We start from the raw sequence: 13,704 nt of genomic DNA, 5'->3' as shown, positions 1-13,704 counted from the left end.
TTCTGCGTAGTTCTAAATATATATTTGACGTACCTTTTTTGATTAGCACAATCTAACTTTTGTTTATATAGAATTTTAGCATACACTGAGTGTCAATTATAAAATCCGACCATTTTTTTATATAATTATTTTTAGTGATGGTGTCATACGATACGGTAAAGAGATGTGCGTTTTGTAAGAGTTCTGTTATATTTAAATATATGACAAACATGAATCAGACATATTTATTAAAATAATTATTTTTGAACGATTTTCTATTTGTCAGGGGAGTCTTAGTATTTTAGTAATATAATTAATATTTTATCTTAAAGATTAAAAGTTCATCTTTTAAATAGACTTTAACATTCTTTGAAATAAAATAGATATAATAGATGGGAAAAATCATTCTTATAACATAGATGTGCAAATTATCCTTCTCTTTGCCTTTATTTTTCAGCAAATTGACCTTTGCTTCATTATTGACTAGAAACTCAGTGTTGATGACACCTTTTATCGTTGTTGAATAGCAAATAAGCCGGAACCTGCCTGCTGCTATTAACTATTTCATTTGACGGCTAAAGAAATGAATGCTTAACAAACGAGTTTTTCTATTTTTTATTTGAGTTTTAGAGAACTTTGTTCGATTCCAATCTTATTTATGCATTTAAGCTGAACTTGATCTAAATGAAACGACGGCATCAAATTACAATTAGATGAAATGACAAAAGAAACTTCAGTTTAAAGAAGAACTATATGTAGATTTTACTGCAAGTTTCAAAAGTTATAAAACTGTCTGTTAGAACTATATTCAGATTCAAAATAAACCTAATATATTTGAAAATTAATAATATGATTAAGAAAACTACTAAAAGTTTTTCAATTGCATAAAATAGTTGCGCATTTCAGATAAACAAATTAATGACACTTGACTCAACACTCAGGCAACATCAAATTAACAATGTAACCACCATGGCCAAAACAAAGAGCAAGTGGCACAGAGCAAACAGCACGGTGCAACCAACTGTAAACGTAAACAATCGTCAGTGCGCAGGACCAACGAATGCTCTGAAGAAGCTCTCGTGAAATGGTCGAGAAAAGCTTTCGTGGGCCCAAAAGGAAAAGCTTCAAATGAACATTCAGTCAATTGCAGTCAATTTGAGTGAACGCAACGTATAAATTGATAAATTAATTGTTGTGTTGTATTTTTTGCTCGTATTACGTGTTGAGTGCGGGGCATAACGAAACAGTTGGCAGCAATTTTAGCCCATTGTCATGCCACGTTGACGTAGCTAATTAAAGACAATGCCAAGCCACAAGTGACACAAGTAACTCAATCGCCACTATTCTAGCTGAGCACTTAAAATATATATATATATAAATTTTATAAAGATTTATAAAAGTTACAAATGCAAAATACAAATCAAATTCAACACTTGAGCTTGAGGCTGGCAGGAAGCCAACAAACGTAACCCAGCTAGCAGCTAAAAGCTAACAGCTAACAAAAAGCAGGCTAACACACTCGACCAACAATGTCGAGCGCCAGGTAGGCCAACACCCCGCGATTGTCATGTCATATTCAATACTTACTTACAATGATTTCAGGGCCAATCTTTTGATATGCCACTTTAGACATCATAGAATACAGTTTATATTATGATTTATCCACATGCTGATATTTTGTCGTGTAATCAATAAATTGATTTTTGATTGCTGTTTGTGCGGGATTTTCCTATTGGCTTTGCCTTTAGCTTTCCCATTTCCCATACTATATTTCCCCATTGCTTGTTTTATGTCGGCGTCACACTGACTGGCGCTGTTTGCGTCTGATTATGCTGTTTATTTATTTCTATTGTTTGAGTTTTGGCTGCGCTACCCTTTCAGCTGCCAACGTTGCGTATGTGTAATGTGCAGCAGCTTGCTTTTGAATTGTATAATAATTATTAATGCAGTTTTGCTATTTTTTAAGCTAAATTAAACTTGAATAGCTGAATAAGCTTTATGACTACATATTGTTTATCAAACTTAAACCAAAATTAATTTTCCTAATTATTAATATTTACTTAAAAATATAAAAAAAATCTGCAGTTTATTTACTATTTTTGTTATCATATAGCGTTTAATTATTTATAATTATTGATAAACTTTGTACATAACAGAAAATTTACTTACTTTTTTAACTTCTAAATATCAAAAATATGTGTATTAATACATAGGTAATTAAAATTTGTTTGTCTGAAGCTTAGTTTTGTCAATTTTTCTGCGTTTGCTTTCTGATCACGCACTTTGCCAAACTAAACAACTAAGCTTACAGCCCACTCAGGCTACAGGCAGTCAGACAGACAGTCTGGCAGGCATGACTGACACTTCAGAATACCGTAGAAAATGGATGGATGTGTTTTATTTGCGCATTATTTATTTGAGTGTAACGCTTTACTATCTAGCTGCTACTATAAATAAATAAAAGATTGTGGTAAACTCAAATAAAATGCGACTGCAAAACGACGCTAAAGAAATTAAATTATTATTGAATTAACCTAAAAGATGTTGAGAAAGAAAGGAAAAATTTATTTGGTCAATTTGTTAAATGCTGCAAAAAGAAAACAAGTAGCTGCTGTTTAGCTCTTAGCAATTACTTTGGCAGTCATGTAATTAGGGATAATCGAGCGTCTAAAATATGCACAAATTGTGCACACAATTATAATCAACAGCTGATTGTCCAAAATGGCAGAGCATGAAAGGAGAGTTTCAGTTACGAAACAGGATACGCTGACGGACACACAGAATGTTCTGACCGAGCCATAAAATGTAAAACGAGAGAACGTTAAATGAGTCATGAGGCGGCTGGAAAGCAAACAAGACATCCGAACCCAATGAAAAACCCCCACCCAAAAGCCCTCCCGCAATAACCGACTCGCCGAATTGGCGCCAAAATGTGTCTGGTTTAAGCCCATTGTGTGTGTTCTGTTAACCGCAACTGTCCTCGTCAATGTATTGGTGACAAAGCCACAATGCTTTATCGCATCAACAAATTCATTAAGTCTTAATTGTATTTCAACAATTTAATTAATTCATCGCATTTGCTTGCAGTTTGCTCGACGCACTGTGCAGTGGCAGCGGAGCTCGCCTGGCGATGGGCACCACTGTAATTACCTACCTAATAGCCTATAATGAGGCTGCCGCACCTGGTCTGCTCTTTGCCACACTGCTGGCCACCATCTACGGAGCAATGGCAGGTAGGTGAAACAGACATCATCTTGGGGATGGTCAATCATACTGTGATGTTGATTTTATATCGATACAGAGAAACTATATTTAAGTACAAGACAAGAGAATAACACGCTTAATTGTACTTATCGTCAATGTGATTCTCAAGTATTTTATTAATCTAAAGTTTTTGTCAATTTCTGATAAATTTAAACAATTATGTCACATTGTGCAATTCTACTCAATCTTTGTAAAATTCAAAAATATGTAGTTAATTTCTACAGTCACTTTCCTTTTCTTGAGGAAATTTTACATTTCAGTTTAAATTAGGCTAAAGTAGTGGTATCAAAAATTATTTTTTTGTTAAAATTTATTATGTGTTTAAATTTAACTGGTTAGTATCGATCTTGTTGATATTCTGAGTGCCAATATTTTCGAGTATGACGAAATTTTATTTTCACCCGATAGCAATATCGAAAATTTCTACTGATGCCCATCCAAATTTCAGCTTAAACATAGGTATATTTGAGAACTAATAATTCTTTGTAATTTCTTTTCCCTACAGCACGTTGCAAATCTAGTCTGCGCAGCCTGCAGATGCCTTATGTACGAGCTACTAATAAATTTGATTTTGGCTGTCTGTTCTTGGCCACCTGGATGGATGCTTTGGCCGCGATGTGTGCTTGTGCAGCCTTGGCTCGAACGCTGAGCACATGTCTGGATGCCATGACTGGTGGTTTGGCCAGAATTCTGATACTAGGTGCGCTGTGGCTAACATTTCGACCACCACTGTTGTAACATTAACAATTCATGTTGCCTACTTTTAGGCCGCAATTCACCAGCAAACGAACCCTGGCCTGATGTGCTTGGCGTTGCCGTTGTCATTCTGGTCACAGCCATGTTTATGCTGGGTCTCGAGGTCAGTTCGTGCATCACAAATGTTCTACTTTAACTCCTGACTTTAACCCCTTCTTTCCGTTGCAGCACTCGAAGGCCTTTAGTTTCATTATGACACTTGGCATGTTTGGCTTGAATGCAATTCTTAGTGCCGTTGGCTGGTGGCGTGGCGATTTTGTCGCCTGGTCAGAAAACTACTTTCAACCAAATGGCATTAGTAGTGTAAGTGGATCACCTACCCCCCTCCCACCTTTTTGCTTCCTCCCATCCCCTTGATAAATTCATTCTCTGATAGTCTGCAAATGGGCGTGTTATTAGGTCAGTGCACTCCGGGCCATTTCTTTAGTTTCTCCTCCTTTTTGTGTTTTTGTTTTTCTTTGTTTTTCTATTCTGCTTTTTTTTTCTTATCGATTTTTGACAGTATTGTTGCCAAAGGCTTTCGTGACTTGGCATAATTGAAGCCACAGGATATGAGCTTTTGATTATGACACGTAAAGCAAAGTTTTTTTTTTTTTACTTCTGACTTGATTTGACTTCTTATACACTTTCGGCCTTAAGATAAAAATAATCTTTATAAACTTTTTAAAATTATTTTTGTCTATGTATTTATTTATGGCTTTAACTTAAATCAATACCTACATTTTTATCTTTATTTTAAACGATATTTTTATACTAATCTTTGTTTTGTATTTTTATATTTATTGTAATTATTTGTTGTAATTTCTGGGTTTCCCAGCAATAAAAGTAAAAATTTATTTTTCAATTCGTTAGTCTTAATGTGTTAATTTTTATATATATTTTATTTATTTTTTTTCTTTCTTTATATTCCTTCGCGCCAATGTATGTATGCTTACTACAAATGTATATATTGTAAATAACACATTTCATCACATTTATATCATAAAATTTTCTTTAAATACACGTATATATGTAGCTCTGTATCCTCAAAAGCTTTACTTTTTATCATTATGCATAGACATCTTTATTTTTAATTACGTGTTCATCTGGTTGGATTACCGGATTCTATATACATTTACAGTTATTTCTGACCACCGCACTGCTCACCTATGCCTTTCCCTGCATTTGGTCCCAACAGAATCGGTCTGGCCGCCATACAGCTCTGCTGGTTCTCGCTCTCGTGAGTATCTCGCTGCTCCTAACCGCCGTTTGTCTATCCACTGTGGTGCACTACAAGTAAGTACAATATGCATAAATTTAATCAACTCACCTGATTGAAGAGTTTCTCCAATAGATCCCGGGAGGATTACGTCGCAGTGCCCCTTTTTAATATATTAGATGATACTGGATTTCACAAACTTGTGCCTGCATCTGCGTGCATGATCCTGTTGACCAGCTCGGCAGCGTTTCTAGAAATCTTTCCCGAACTGTATGGCATTGTAGTGCGTCTGGCGACCTCCGAATGGCGTATACTCTCCAAGCAAATCAGTTACGAGAGCTCTGACAGCGGCAATCCCGTGTTGGCCGTCTTTATAGCCGGCAGCCTTTGTGCCATGTTGGCCTTTGCTTGTCCCCTGCAGCATCTTAGTTATACGCTCGCTGCAAGTCACATTTGCTCGGTGTTTCTGCGTGCCTTCTATTTGCTATACACGCCATATCGACCCAAGTTCATGCAGCCGAGCAGCAGTGATTCCTCGCTCTCCTACAGTCGCCTCTCCACATCGCCTATTGCCAAGAGTCACAGCAGCAGCAGCAGCGCCGCCCCCTCCAGCTCGAGTCGATTGAAGCGTAGTCTCTGGAGCATTGGCTTGTCCAAGCAGAGCGGCCCAAAGAAGCCAAAGAAGAAGCAGAGAAATAAACCAGAGCTGGAAAAAGAATGGTTGCTCCTAGGTGAACCGACTTCGCCTTGTCCGCAACGCGAGGGCAAAGAAGTTGAGTCCACTGTTCTCTCAGATGGCGAGCCGCCGGTGAGTGTAATAAAAGTTACAACATAATATTTAGAATAACACTTAGCCAATAAATTAATGTATTACGTTTATTTAGTTCTTTAGAATCTAACAGGATTAGGCGTGTAAGTTCTTTAGAGAAAAAGGAAAATTATATTTAGAAGAAGATCGAGTGAATTGAGGATAATTATCTCAGGATAATTGATTGAAATAACATTGCAGAAAATTCTTTTAAAAAAATACTTTGAAAGTCTCCTAAGTTTGAGAGGAGAATTTCCTGAAGTTAAGCCCCGATTAAAGGTTTAGATTTCATTTTAAAAGGTTTGGTTAAGTCTTGCAAAGTTCATAAGGAATACGGTCTTAAAAATTAACTAAAGACTCTCAATCTTTGGTGTAGTTAAATTGTTGGTCTGCTCCTTCCGGAATTTCTTATATCTAAATTTGTTTATTTTTAAAACTTAATATTCTTTCTCCTTTCTTTTCGACAGCCTTCCGACTTTGAGTATCCTGATAAGTTTGACAAAAGCGACTCGGATACGTCAACCGATATAGATGTCATAGTGGACGAATATAGGCAGAAGATAAAAGTAAGCCAAGATTTTCAACGTTCTTCGCAAGATCTACTAATTTTCCAATCGCTCTCAGGTAACCACAGCTGGACCCTTGGAGCGCAGCGTACGAGTGCCCACTGTAAGCTCCTGGAGGGTGACCATATTCTCGATTATTGTCATCGGTTTGGGCATTGCACTTTGTGTGGCGGGTCTTGTGCTGCGCTGGGCACCTGCTGCCTTCACTGGCGCCATTGGGGTCTTCATTGTGGCCATAATGATGGGGATTATACCGCAGTATACGGGCAGTGTCATCAATGTGAGTCCCGTGCTCTGTGGAATGTCGCTGCTGCTCAGCGTGATCTTCTTCTCGTCGTGTGCCGTGCATTCGTGGCCAGGAGTACTCGTCTGGCTGTTGGCTGGACTCATTCTCCTAATGCGATGTGATCGATATTGTTGCAATTGTTTTGAGCACACAACTATCTTAAATGCCCAGCTGATACCCAGTGTGTCGGGTAAGACGTCCAACTCGTCTGGAGGAATTGTACAAGCGTCATCTTCCACAAGAATTAGGATGCCTCGACCGCCTAAGGGTGTGATTGGTTTGCCACAACGTGTCAGCGGGATTAGATGACAATCAGAGTCCTCCTCCGAGGAGGGGGAGGACCTATTTCATGAGGATTTCAATGTACGCGATTTCGATGAGGAGAATGCCGATGAGGATTGCTGGACTGATTAGGATTCATTGCAGCCTATTAAAGGACGCCTTTTAAATGTTAGCTAGTCTTTTAAATATTTACAACAAGGACAAATGTCGCCTCAGCTTAAAGCTAGTATTACTATATTATTACACAAAATGTTCGCCTCCATTTCTAGTTAGTTTGTATCTATAAAAAGCAGCTATTTATTGTTAGTTCTATTTACGATAGATCTAATAAAAAAAACAATACAACTTGGCTGAAATGCAAATCTATCATGATGTGCTTTTATATAAATTCACTTTATCTGTTTCAATTATAATTATTAAAAATTAAAAGAATTAGTTTATTAAATTTGTTGATATATAATTGATAAAAAACATAAAATATTTTACTTCTTAATTTGATTAGTAAAACATGTACGTGACTATCAGAAATTCTAAGCTGCATTTTTAGTTTAATTTTTATGACAATATAAATTAAATTTGTCAGTTATTTTTTGAATTAACTTGACAATTTTGCCCGACTACAAGAAAATCAAGTAAAATTTGAGGTAATTTATATGTCAAGAATTTTTCTAGAATCATCTGTCTTCAGATACTCGACAAGTTCAGCTATTATAGACAACACCTCTGCCTTATAAGCTGTATCATTTGCCATAGCCAATTCTAAGAGTTCACTACGTTCCACATTCATCCAATAATCGAACTTGATGCTATCCTTTTCCCTCAATTTCTTGCTAAAATCTTCCGGCATCTTAAACAATGGTAAGCAAATGGCACTCATAATCAATCCAGCCAAATGTCCACGTCTACAGTCCAACTGAAAGTCCTCTCGGCTTATTTCCCCAGCAGGTATACCGAGTACTGTAAACCGAGCTTGTAGTTCATTAAAATAACAGTCCATGACTTCCTTATAAATGGAACGTCGCCTCTCGATTGTGGAATTGATGTACAACAAGAAGTGAATATCTATAGCTGGAGGACTATATGTAGAAATACCAAAGTCTACAAATAGACAGCTCTCTGAAGCAGAGCTCAGAAAGATATTGCCCTTCGAGAGATCACGATGACAGAGGACATTACGCAGCTTTTTCGAAGGTTGAGCAAGTTTTTCCGCTTGAATAAGCATTCCATAGAGTTTGTTTTTTATAAAAGACTGGGATTTGCTGTCTTGGAACTGACCATGTTGTGCAGCCAGATAGATGATGGCCTAAAGATAGTAATGCAATATTGTTCTATATAGAAATTATTCTGCATATATTCTTACCTTAACGCCTGTCAAATACCAATCATTTTTGTTGCTTAAAAGAAGTTCAAAGAGTTCGTCTTTATAGCGTTCACCTATAGAGAAATGCTCATCTCTTTCCCATGCAATGCCGGCGGCATGCAGCGTTGCCAGATGTCGCAAAATAGAACGATAATGTGCCATCGTAAACATCTCTTTCGCTGGCAGCTGACGATATTTAAAAGACAGGTCTTCCAAAACCAATAAATCATCGCGCGCCAGATAACAATCGGCAAAAAGCTTACATTTGGCTTAAATGGTAAAAAGATAACACTCAATTATATGAAAAACCTGACAGCTCATGACTTACCATATCTTTGTAATTTTGGTAATATTTTCCTATAAATGCCACACTCTTTTTTAAGCACACCTTTGCGCTCGCAATCAGCGCGGTATTCTAGATTTTTTTGTGGTAGTGTCTTTATGAAACTTTGGTGTATATACCTTCCATCTAGTAATACTGGTTCAGTTATTATACGAAGAACGTAATACTCCCCGAGAAAACCTAAATTTTTGGTCAGTTGCTCCAATTGTATCTCATTTATGGGCAGATGTCTTCCATTTTGAGCTTGTAGAATTTTCAGACACTCGTCGGAGCTGATGAGTTGTGGTTCTGTCATCGTCTGAAACCTTACTTCTGTGAGCTACTGACAGTGTGGAACAACTCTGATAAAATGTAACCTAAGCGATAAGAAAATTAAACAATATATATACTCACTTTAGAGATTTCGATATCTTGCTTATTTATTTAATGTATTTCTTTTGAGTATACAGACTTTCGTGCTCCATAAGATAATCGACAAGTTCCTCTATGGGAACCATTATCTTCTCTTCATAACCCGGCTGTAATTCCATGACTCTCAGATAAAATTCACTGCGATCACAATTGAGATAATAGTCGAATTTCTCAGGTTCCTCGGTGCGCATTCTATTTGTGATTTCGGCGGAGACCTTTGTCTGCGGTTCGGTCAAGGCCCACATTATTAAGGCAACCAGACGACTGCGTTCGCATTCCTCCATAAAGTTATTCCCACTAATTAAACAGGGCGATAATCCAAGTTGTCGGAACTCCGATTGCAGACATAGATAATAATGATCAATACAGTGCTCGTAGATATCACGTCTTCGACTCGGCGAGGGTATAATATAGAGCAGGAAAAGTACATCCAATAAGGGAGAGCAATACTTGGTCAATTGAAAGTCCACAATGCAACAGGAGTTTGGCAAGCTGTCTGTTGGATTGGCGAAACCAAAGAAGATATTGCGATCCCAAGTATCCCGATGACAGAGCACATTTCTTATAGTTCTCGAAGGTTTAACAAGTTCTTCCGATTTGGTCAACAGTTGATAAAGTTTCTCCTTGATGAATTTTTGTGCTATATCCGTTTGATATTTGGGATGTCGTCCAGCCAAGAAAACGATGCCCTATTTGAAGATTTTATATTAGTAAAATTCGCTATAAGAGGAGTAGTCCATCACCCACCTTTAAGCCTGTAATAAACCATTCGTTTTGCATGCTCAAAAACAATTCAATAAGCACATTTTCGTACCGCTCTCCTATATTGAATTGCTCCTGCTGTTCCCAGGCTATACTAGCCGCATGTAGGGCAGCCAAATGTTCCAGAGCCAATTCGTAGTGCTTTAGGGTATAGCTCTCAGTCGGTTTGAGATGTCGATAATGTTGTGCTAGATCCTCCAGCACCATTATATCATTTCGACTGTAGTAACATTTTGGATAAAGCTTGCGACTTGCTGACAAATAAAATTAAACTAAAGTCATATTTGTTCAACCATCTATATGTGATGTTTAACTCACCATATCTTTGCACATTGGGCAATATTTTCTCATAGATAGTTGCTTCCTTACGAAAAACTCCTTTGCGTTCACATTCGGCTCTTTGAGGTGCATTTTTATAGGGCAAACTTTTCACAAAGTATTGTAAATTCTTCTCTACTTCAATCTCTGAGTGTTCCACCTGTAAATGGAGCTTGTAGTACTCGCCCATATATCCCATAAGGTCTTTAGAGCCCGCAATGAGTTGCCAATGCAATAACACCAAATTGTCATCGTCTTCTTTTAACTGTAGTGTTCGTAACGCTATCAATCGACATTCCTCAGAGTTCAGTAATTGTTCCATTGCTGCTGCTGTTTGTGTCTAATGTCACATTTATACTAAACAGCTTTCAGATTTTAAATGAGAGGCAAGACGCTGATACGAGTGTTATTAAGTGATAACCCTTCAACTTTCTAAGACAGACTTCATGCTGTGTCAACACTGAACAAAAATTATCAAAAATTCAAACCAAAACTCAAGTATCTGACAATGAGGTAGAACTCATGCTGTTTCTACACTGAAATTATTAAAAATTCTTGTACTTAAAAATTGTATCATATCTCGTGAAACCATTTTTTTATATTTATTACATTATATTTCATTAAACTTGAGTTTGATAGTTAAAAAATTGTATCCATTTTTTGAAAATCAAGATATCGAGTGAACTAAATATACTAATTTCTTTACAGATTTTTACTCTAGACTTTCGGAATTCGTAATTTTGATAATTTCAAAAAAACATTTTTTTTTTTTTTGGTTTATCAACGCCGGTGATGGGTTCAGTTTCGTGCAATTCAAACAAAATGAGGTAGTAGTGGTAGGTCAAAATAGTCTAAAACAAAACACAAAACTTTAATCATGGTTTACAAATACATAATACACATTTATTCTGAGTGTATTGCTAAAATTCACGTGTTCATTTATGCTCTTGAAAACATTTCTAACAATCTCTGCATTACAATTTAATATAAGAAGTAAGTACTTCGAAGATAAGAAAGCTTTGTAAAAGCAATTTACAAAAGCTGATAAGCCAAACGTGTTTATAGATAAATACGTTGGGTGGCAAATGAAACTAAAAGATAAGAGCATAATATTTATTTAGCTTGCTTACAGTATGTCAACTCCAATAAATCCTCAACACAATCATACATATAACATCGAAAATCGTCATGTTGATTCATTAATCTCAAGAGGCTCTCCTTGCGATCCACATAACAAAAATGATGAAATTCCGCAGGTTGTTCGTCTTTGAGTTTCTTCAGATGGTTATCGGGTAAACGTATCAACGTTGCTGAAATACAATTGTAGATTGCTCCAAAGAGAGCTAGATCTTTTAGGGATTGATCAAAGTCAGAACGGCTGAGCTGTTCCGCTTCCGCATCAATTCCCATGGCTTTTAGTTCGGAAACCAAGTTGTCGTGATAATAGGATATATTGCGCTGTTCCATCTCCTTACGATCTTTGGGCTCCACATTCATATAGCTGGCCATAAGAAAGTCCACAGCTGGCGGCGCATAACGACAGAGTTGGAAATCGACAAGAATACAACCCACATCCTGTGGACGTTCCTTATGATAGAAGACATTGCTACTCCAGGCATCTCGATGCAGAAAAACATTGCGGTGAACTGCAGATGAATTGACCATATAATAAACTCTGTCCAGACAACGAGTCATCTCATTTTCAATGTATTCCTGAGCTGCGGCATCATTGCAAACTAGGGGATGTGTGGCAGTCACAGCCAAGATAGCCTGGAGCGAGAAAGAAAAGAAACTTATGATAGAATCGCAGGGAATGATCAGATATCTCTAACTATAACTTTTAAATTTAATTTGCTTCCCAGCCCGAAAATATTCTAGGCAGATTATTTTTATATGAATTAAGCACTCACTTTTACGCCAATAATCCACCATGAGATATCTGGGTCAATGGATTTTTCCTGTAACCACTCCCTAAACTTTACTCCAATTGTAACTCGATGACTTCGCTCAAAGGCCACGCTGCTGGCATGTAGAGTTGCCAGGGCCTTAAGAATGGGTCTCAGCTGGACTTCGGTAAGAAAACGCGTTCCTGAAGGTAGCGATACATATCCCAAATCCTCAATGTTTTGCATGACAAACAGATCGTCGCGGTCGAAATAACATTTGGCGCACCACAAGTGTTCAGCTAAAATAAAAATCAACTTATGAAATCTCATATTCAATGTAAAAATGGCAGAAAATATAAATATTAATAAAAAATATTTTATGAAAATATTGCAATATATTCAATTAAAATAGTTTATTTAATTAGTTTATTACAATTTATGTTTGATTTTTAGTAATAAATATTCACATATTGATATTTAAATATTATAAAACATTAGGTAATACAATAAAAATGAAAACATATAAAAAAAGTACAATATATATCATAAGTGTAAGCAACCATAAACTTAATCATTTACAACCAGAGCTTGCAATTAAGTATCAACAAACATTTTCAAAAAACAGAAAAAATTTAACAATCAGTCTCTCTCTCTATCTCTGTGAACAAAACCATTGTCGTTTTTTTTTTTTTTGAATAACACACGAATCTCACAAAAAGTAAAACATGACCAATGTCATTGCTAATTAAGTATAAAGAGAATTCTGTGTGTTTTCTGTGTCTGTTTTTCCAAAATTTTGTCAGAAAGAAACAGATTCTTTTCCTGACAGTATGAAAGTGTTAAGACTTAGTTGCTATCTCTGTTTACAACTTACAGAACACCTTTAACTCGTTGATCAGCGTTTCATAGAGCATCGCCTCCTTTTTTAAAATCAACGCATTCTCATCATATTTACACCTATCCGCATTATGGTACACCATAGATTTGACAAAGAGTCGCTTCGAGCGCTCCCCTGACTCATTTTCCAGCTGATAGTTTAGTATGAGATGAAAATATTCCCCTACATAGCCCACCTGCTCTATGGCAGGCACAATTTTGAATTCTTTTAAGCATCCCTTTTTATTCTCATCTTGCAGAACAGTCTTCAATATCTTTTCACATTCGTCAGTAGTAAACAAATCCAAACGATTCGCACGTGCTAAAACCGGACCACTATCCGCTTTATTCATGATATTAAAATTCCTAACTGTGCACTGCTCGGTAGACTGTTTCATACTATTTCGACTAGTAACGTTTTTATATATTGGAGAAGATAGTGCTGTTATACCCTAACCGAATAGGTTCGTAGGCCTTTACAGTTAGTAAACCATGTCAACAGATTTTTATTTTACAAAGGTATCCATATTTTTCCTTATGTACTTTTACTATCGCTTATCCAATATAAAATAATATTGAGTTCCATGCTTTTATTTAAGTTAAGTACAG

At 36.5% G+C, this 13,704-nt stretch overlaps 4 protein-coding genes across 4 annotated transcripts; 1 reads left to right on the top strand and 3 right to left on the bottom strand.

Moving 5' to 3' along the window:
* The first annotated feature begins 1,170 nt into the window (after positions 1-1,170).
* LOC117780422 lies at positions 1,171-7,501 on the top strand. Its single transcript, XM_034616944.1, has 9 exons — positions 1,171-1,522; positions 3,067-3,212; positions 3,749-3,943; positions 4,011-4,102; positions 4,168-4,302; positions 5,120-5,274; positions 5,333-6,005; positions 6,473-6,571; positions 6,630-7,501. The coding sequence occupies exons 1-9, from the start codon at positions 1,509-1,511 to the stop codon at positions 7,164-7,166; spliced, it is 2,046 nt and encodes a 681-aa protein (XP_034472835.1). The 5' UTR covers positions 1,171-1,508; the 3' UTR covers positions 7,167-7,501.
* Positions 7,502-7,610: 109 nt separating this feature from the next.
* On the bottom strand, positions 7,611-9,150 carry LOC117779820. Its single transcript, XM_034616141.1, has 3 exons — positions 8,828-9,150; positions 8,500-8,768; positions 7,611-8,442 (listed from the first exon to the last, which is right to left on the bottom strand). Exons 1-3 carry the CDS (start codon positions 9,135-9,137, stop codon positions 7,789-7,791), a joined length of 1,233 nt encoding a protein of 410 aa, XP_034472032.1. The 5' UTR covers positions 9,138-9,150; the 3' UTR covers positions 7,611-7,788.
* An 80-nt stretch (positions 9,151-9,230) lies between these two features.
* Positions 9,231-10,670, bottom strand: LOC117780865. The gene is made up of 3 exons (XM_034617541.1): positions 10,334-10,670; positions 10,001-10,269; positions 9,231-9,942 (listed from the first exon to the last, which is right to left on the bottom strand). The coding sequence occupies exons 1-3, from the start codon at positions 10,653-10,655 to the stop codon at positions 9,262-9,264; spliced, it is 1,272 nt and encodes a 423-aa protein (XP_034473432.1). The 5' UTR covers positions 10,656-10,670; the 3' UTR covers positions 9,231-9,261.
* A 762-nt stretch (positions 10,671-11,432) lies between these two features.
* LOC117781327 lies at positions 11,433-13,490 on the bottom strand. The gene is made up of 3 exons (XM_034618071.1): positions 13,094-13,490; positions 12,244-12,518; positions 11,433-12,103 (listed from the first exon to the last, which is right to left on the bottom strand). The coding sequence occupies exons 1-3, from the start codon at positions 13,446-13,448 to the stop codon at positions 11,447-11,449; spliced, it is 1,287 nt and encodes a 428-aa protein (XP_034473962.1). The 5' UTR covers positions 13,449-13,490; the 3' UTR covers positions 11,433-11,446.
* Positions 13,491-13,704: the final 214 nt, after the last annotated feature.

Source organism: Drosophila innubila (genome assembly GCF_004354385.1).
Source record: "Drosophila innubila isolate TH190305 chromosome 2L unlocalized genomic scaffold, UK_Dinn_1.0 4_B_2L, whole genome shotgun sequence".
Taxonomy (NCBI): domain Eukaryota; kingdom Metazoa; phylum Arthropoda; class Insecta; order Diptera; family Drosophilidae; genus Drosophila; species Drosophila innubila.
Note: the sequence above shows the minus strand (reverse complement) of the source record. Positions and strands in the feature narration are given on the sequence as shown.

Excerpts from the sequence above, each read along its gene's own strand:
- LOC117780422 (XM_034616944.1), top strand. Across the intron at positions 3,213-3,748 it reads CATCTACGGAGCAATGGCAG|CACGTTGCAAATCTAGTCTG; the intron begins GTAGGTGAAACA and ends TTTTCCCTACAG. Across the intron at positions 3,944-4,010 it reads GGCCAGAATTCTGATACTAG|GCCGCAATTCACCAGCAAAC; the intron begins GTGCGCTGTGGC and ends GCCTACTTTTAG.
- LOC117779820 (XM_034616141.1), bottom strand. The coding sequence starts at position 9,137 with ATGACAGAACCACAACTCATCAGCTCCGACGAGTGTCTGAAAATTCTA. Across the intron at positions 8,769-8,827 it reads ACCAAAATTACAAAGATATG|CCAAATGTAAGCTTTTTGCC; the intron begins GTAAGTCATGAG and ends TTACCATTTAAG. Across the intron at positions 8,443-8,499 it reads GGTATTTGACAGGCGTTAAG|GCCATCATCTATCTGGCTGC; the intron begins GTAAGAATATAT and ends TACTATCTTTAG.
- LOC117780865 (XM_034617541.1), bottom strand. The coding sequence starts at position 10,655 with ATGGAACAATTACTGAACTCTGAGGAATGTCGATTGATAGCGTTACGA. Across the intron at positions 10,270-10,333 it reads GCCCAATGTGCAAAGATATG|CAAGTCGCAAGCTTTATCCA; the intron begins GTGAGTTAAACA and ends TTTATTTGTCAG. Across the intron at positions 9,943-10,000 it reads GGTTTATTACAGGCTTAAAG|GGCATCGTTTTCTTGGCTGG; the intron begins GTGGGTGATGGA and ends ATCTTCAAATAG.
- LOC117781327 (XM_034618071.1), bottom strand. The coding sequence starts at position 13,448 with ATGAATAAAGCGGATAGTGGTCCGGTTTTAGCACGTGCGAATCGTTTG. Across the intron at positions 12,519-13,093 it reads CAACGAGTTAAAGGTGTTCT|CTGAACACTTGTGGTGCGCC; the intron begins GTAAGTTGTAAA and ends TTTTTATTTTAG. Across the intron at positions 12,104-12,243 it reads GGTGGATTATTGGCGTAAAA|GCTATCTTGGCTGTGACTGC; the intron begins GTGAGTGCTTAA and ends TTCTCGCTCCAG.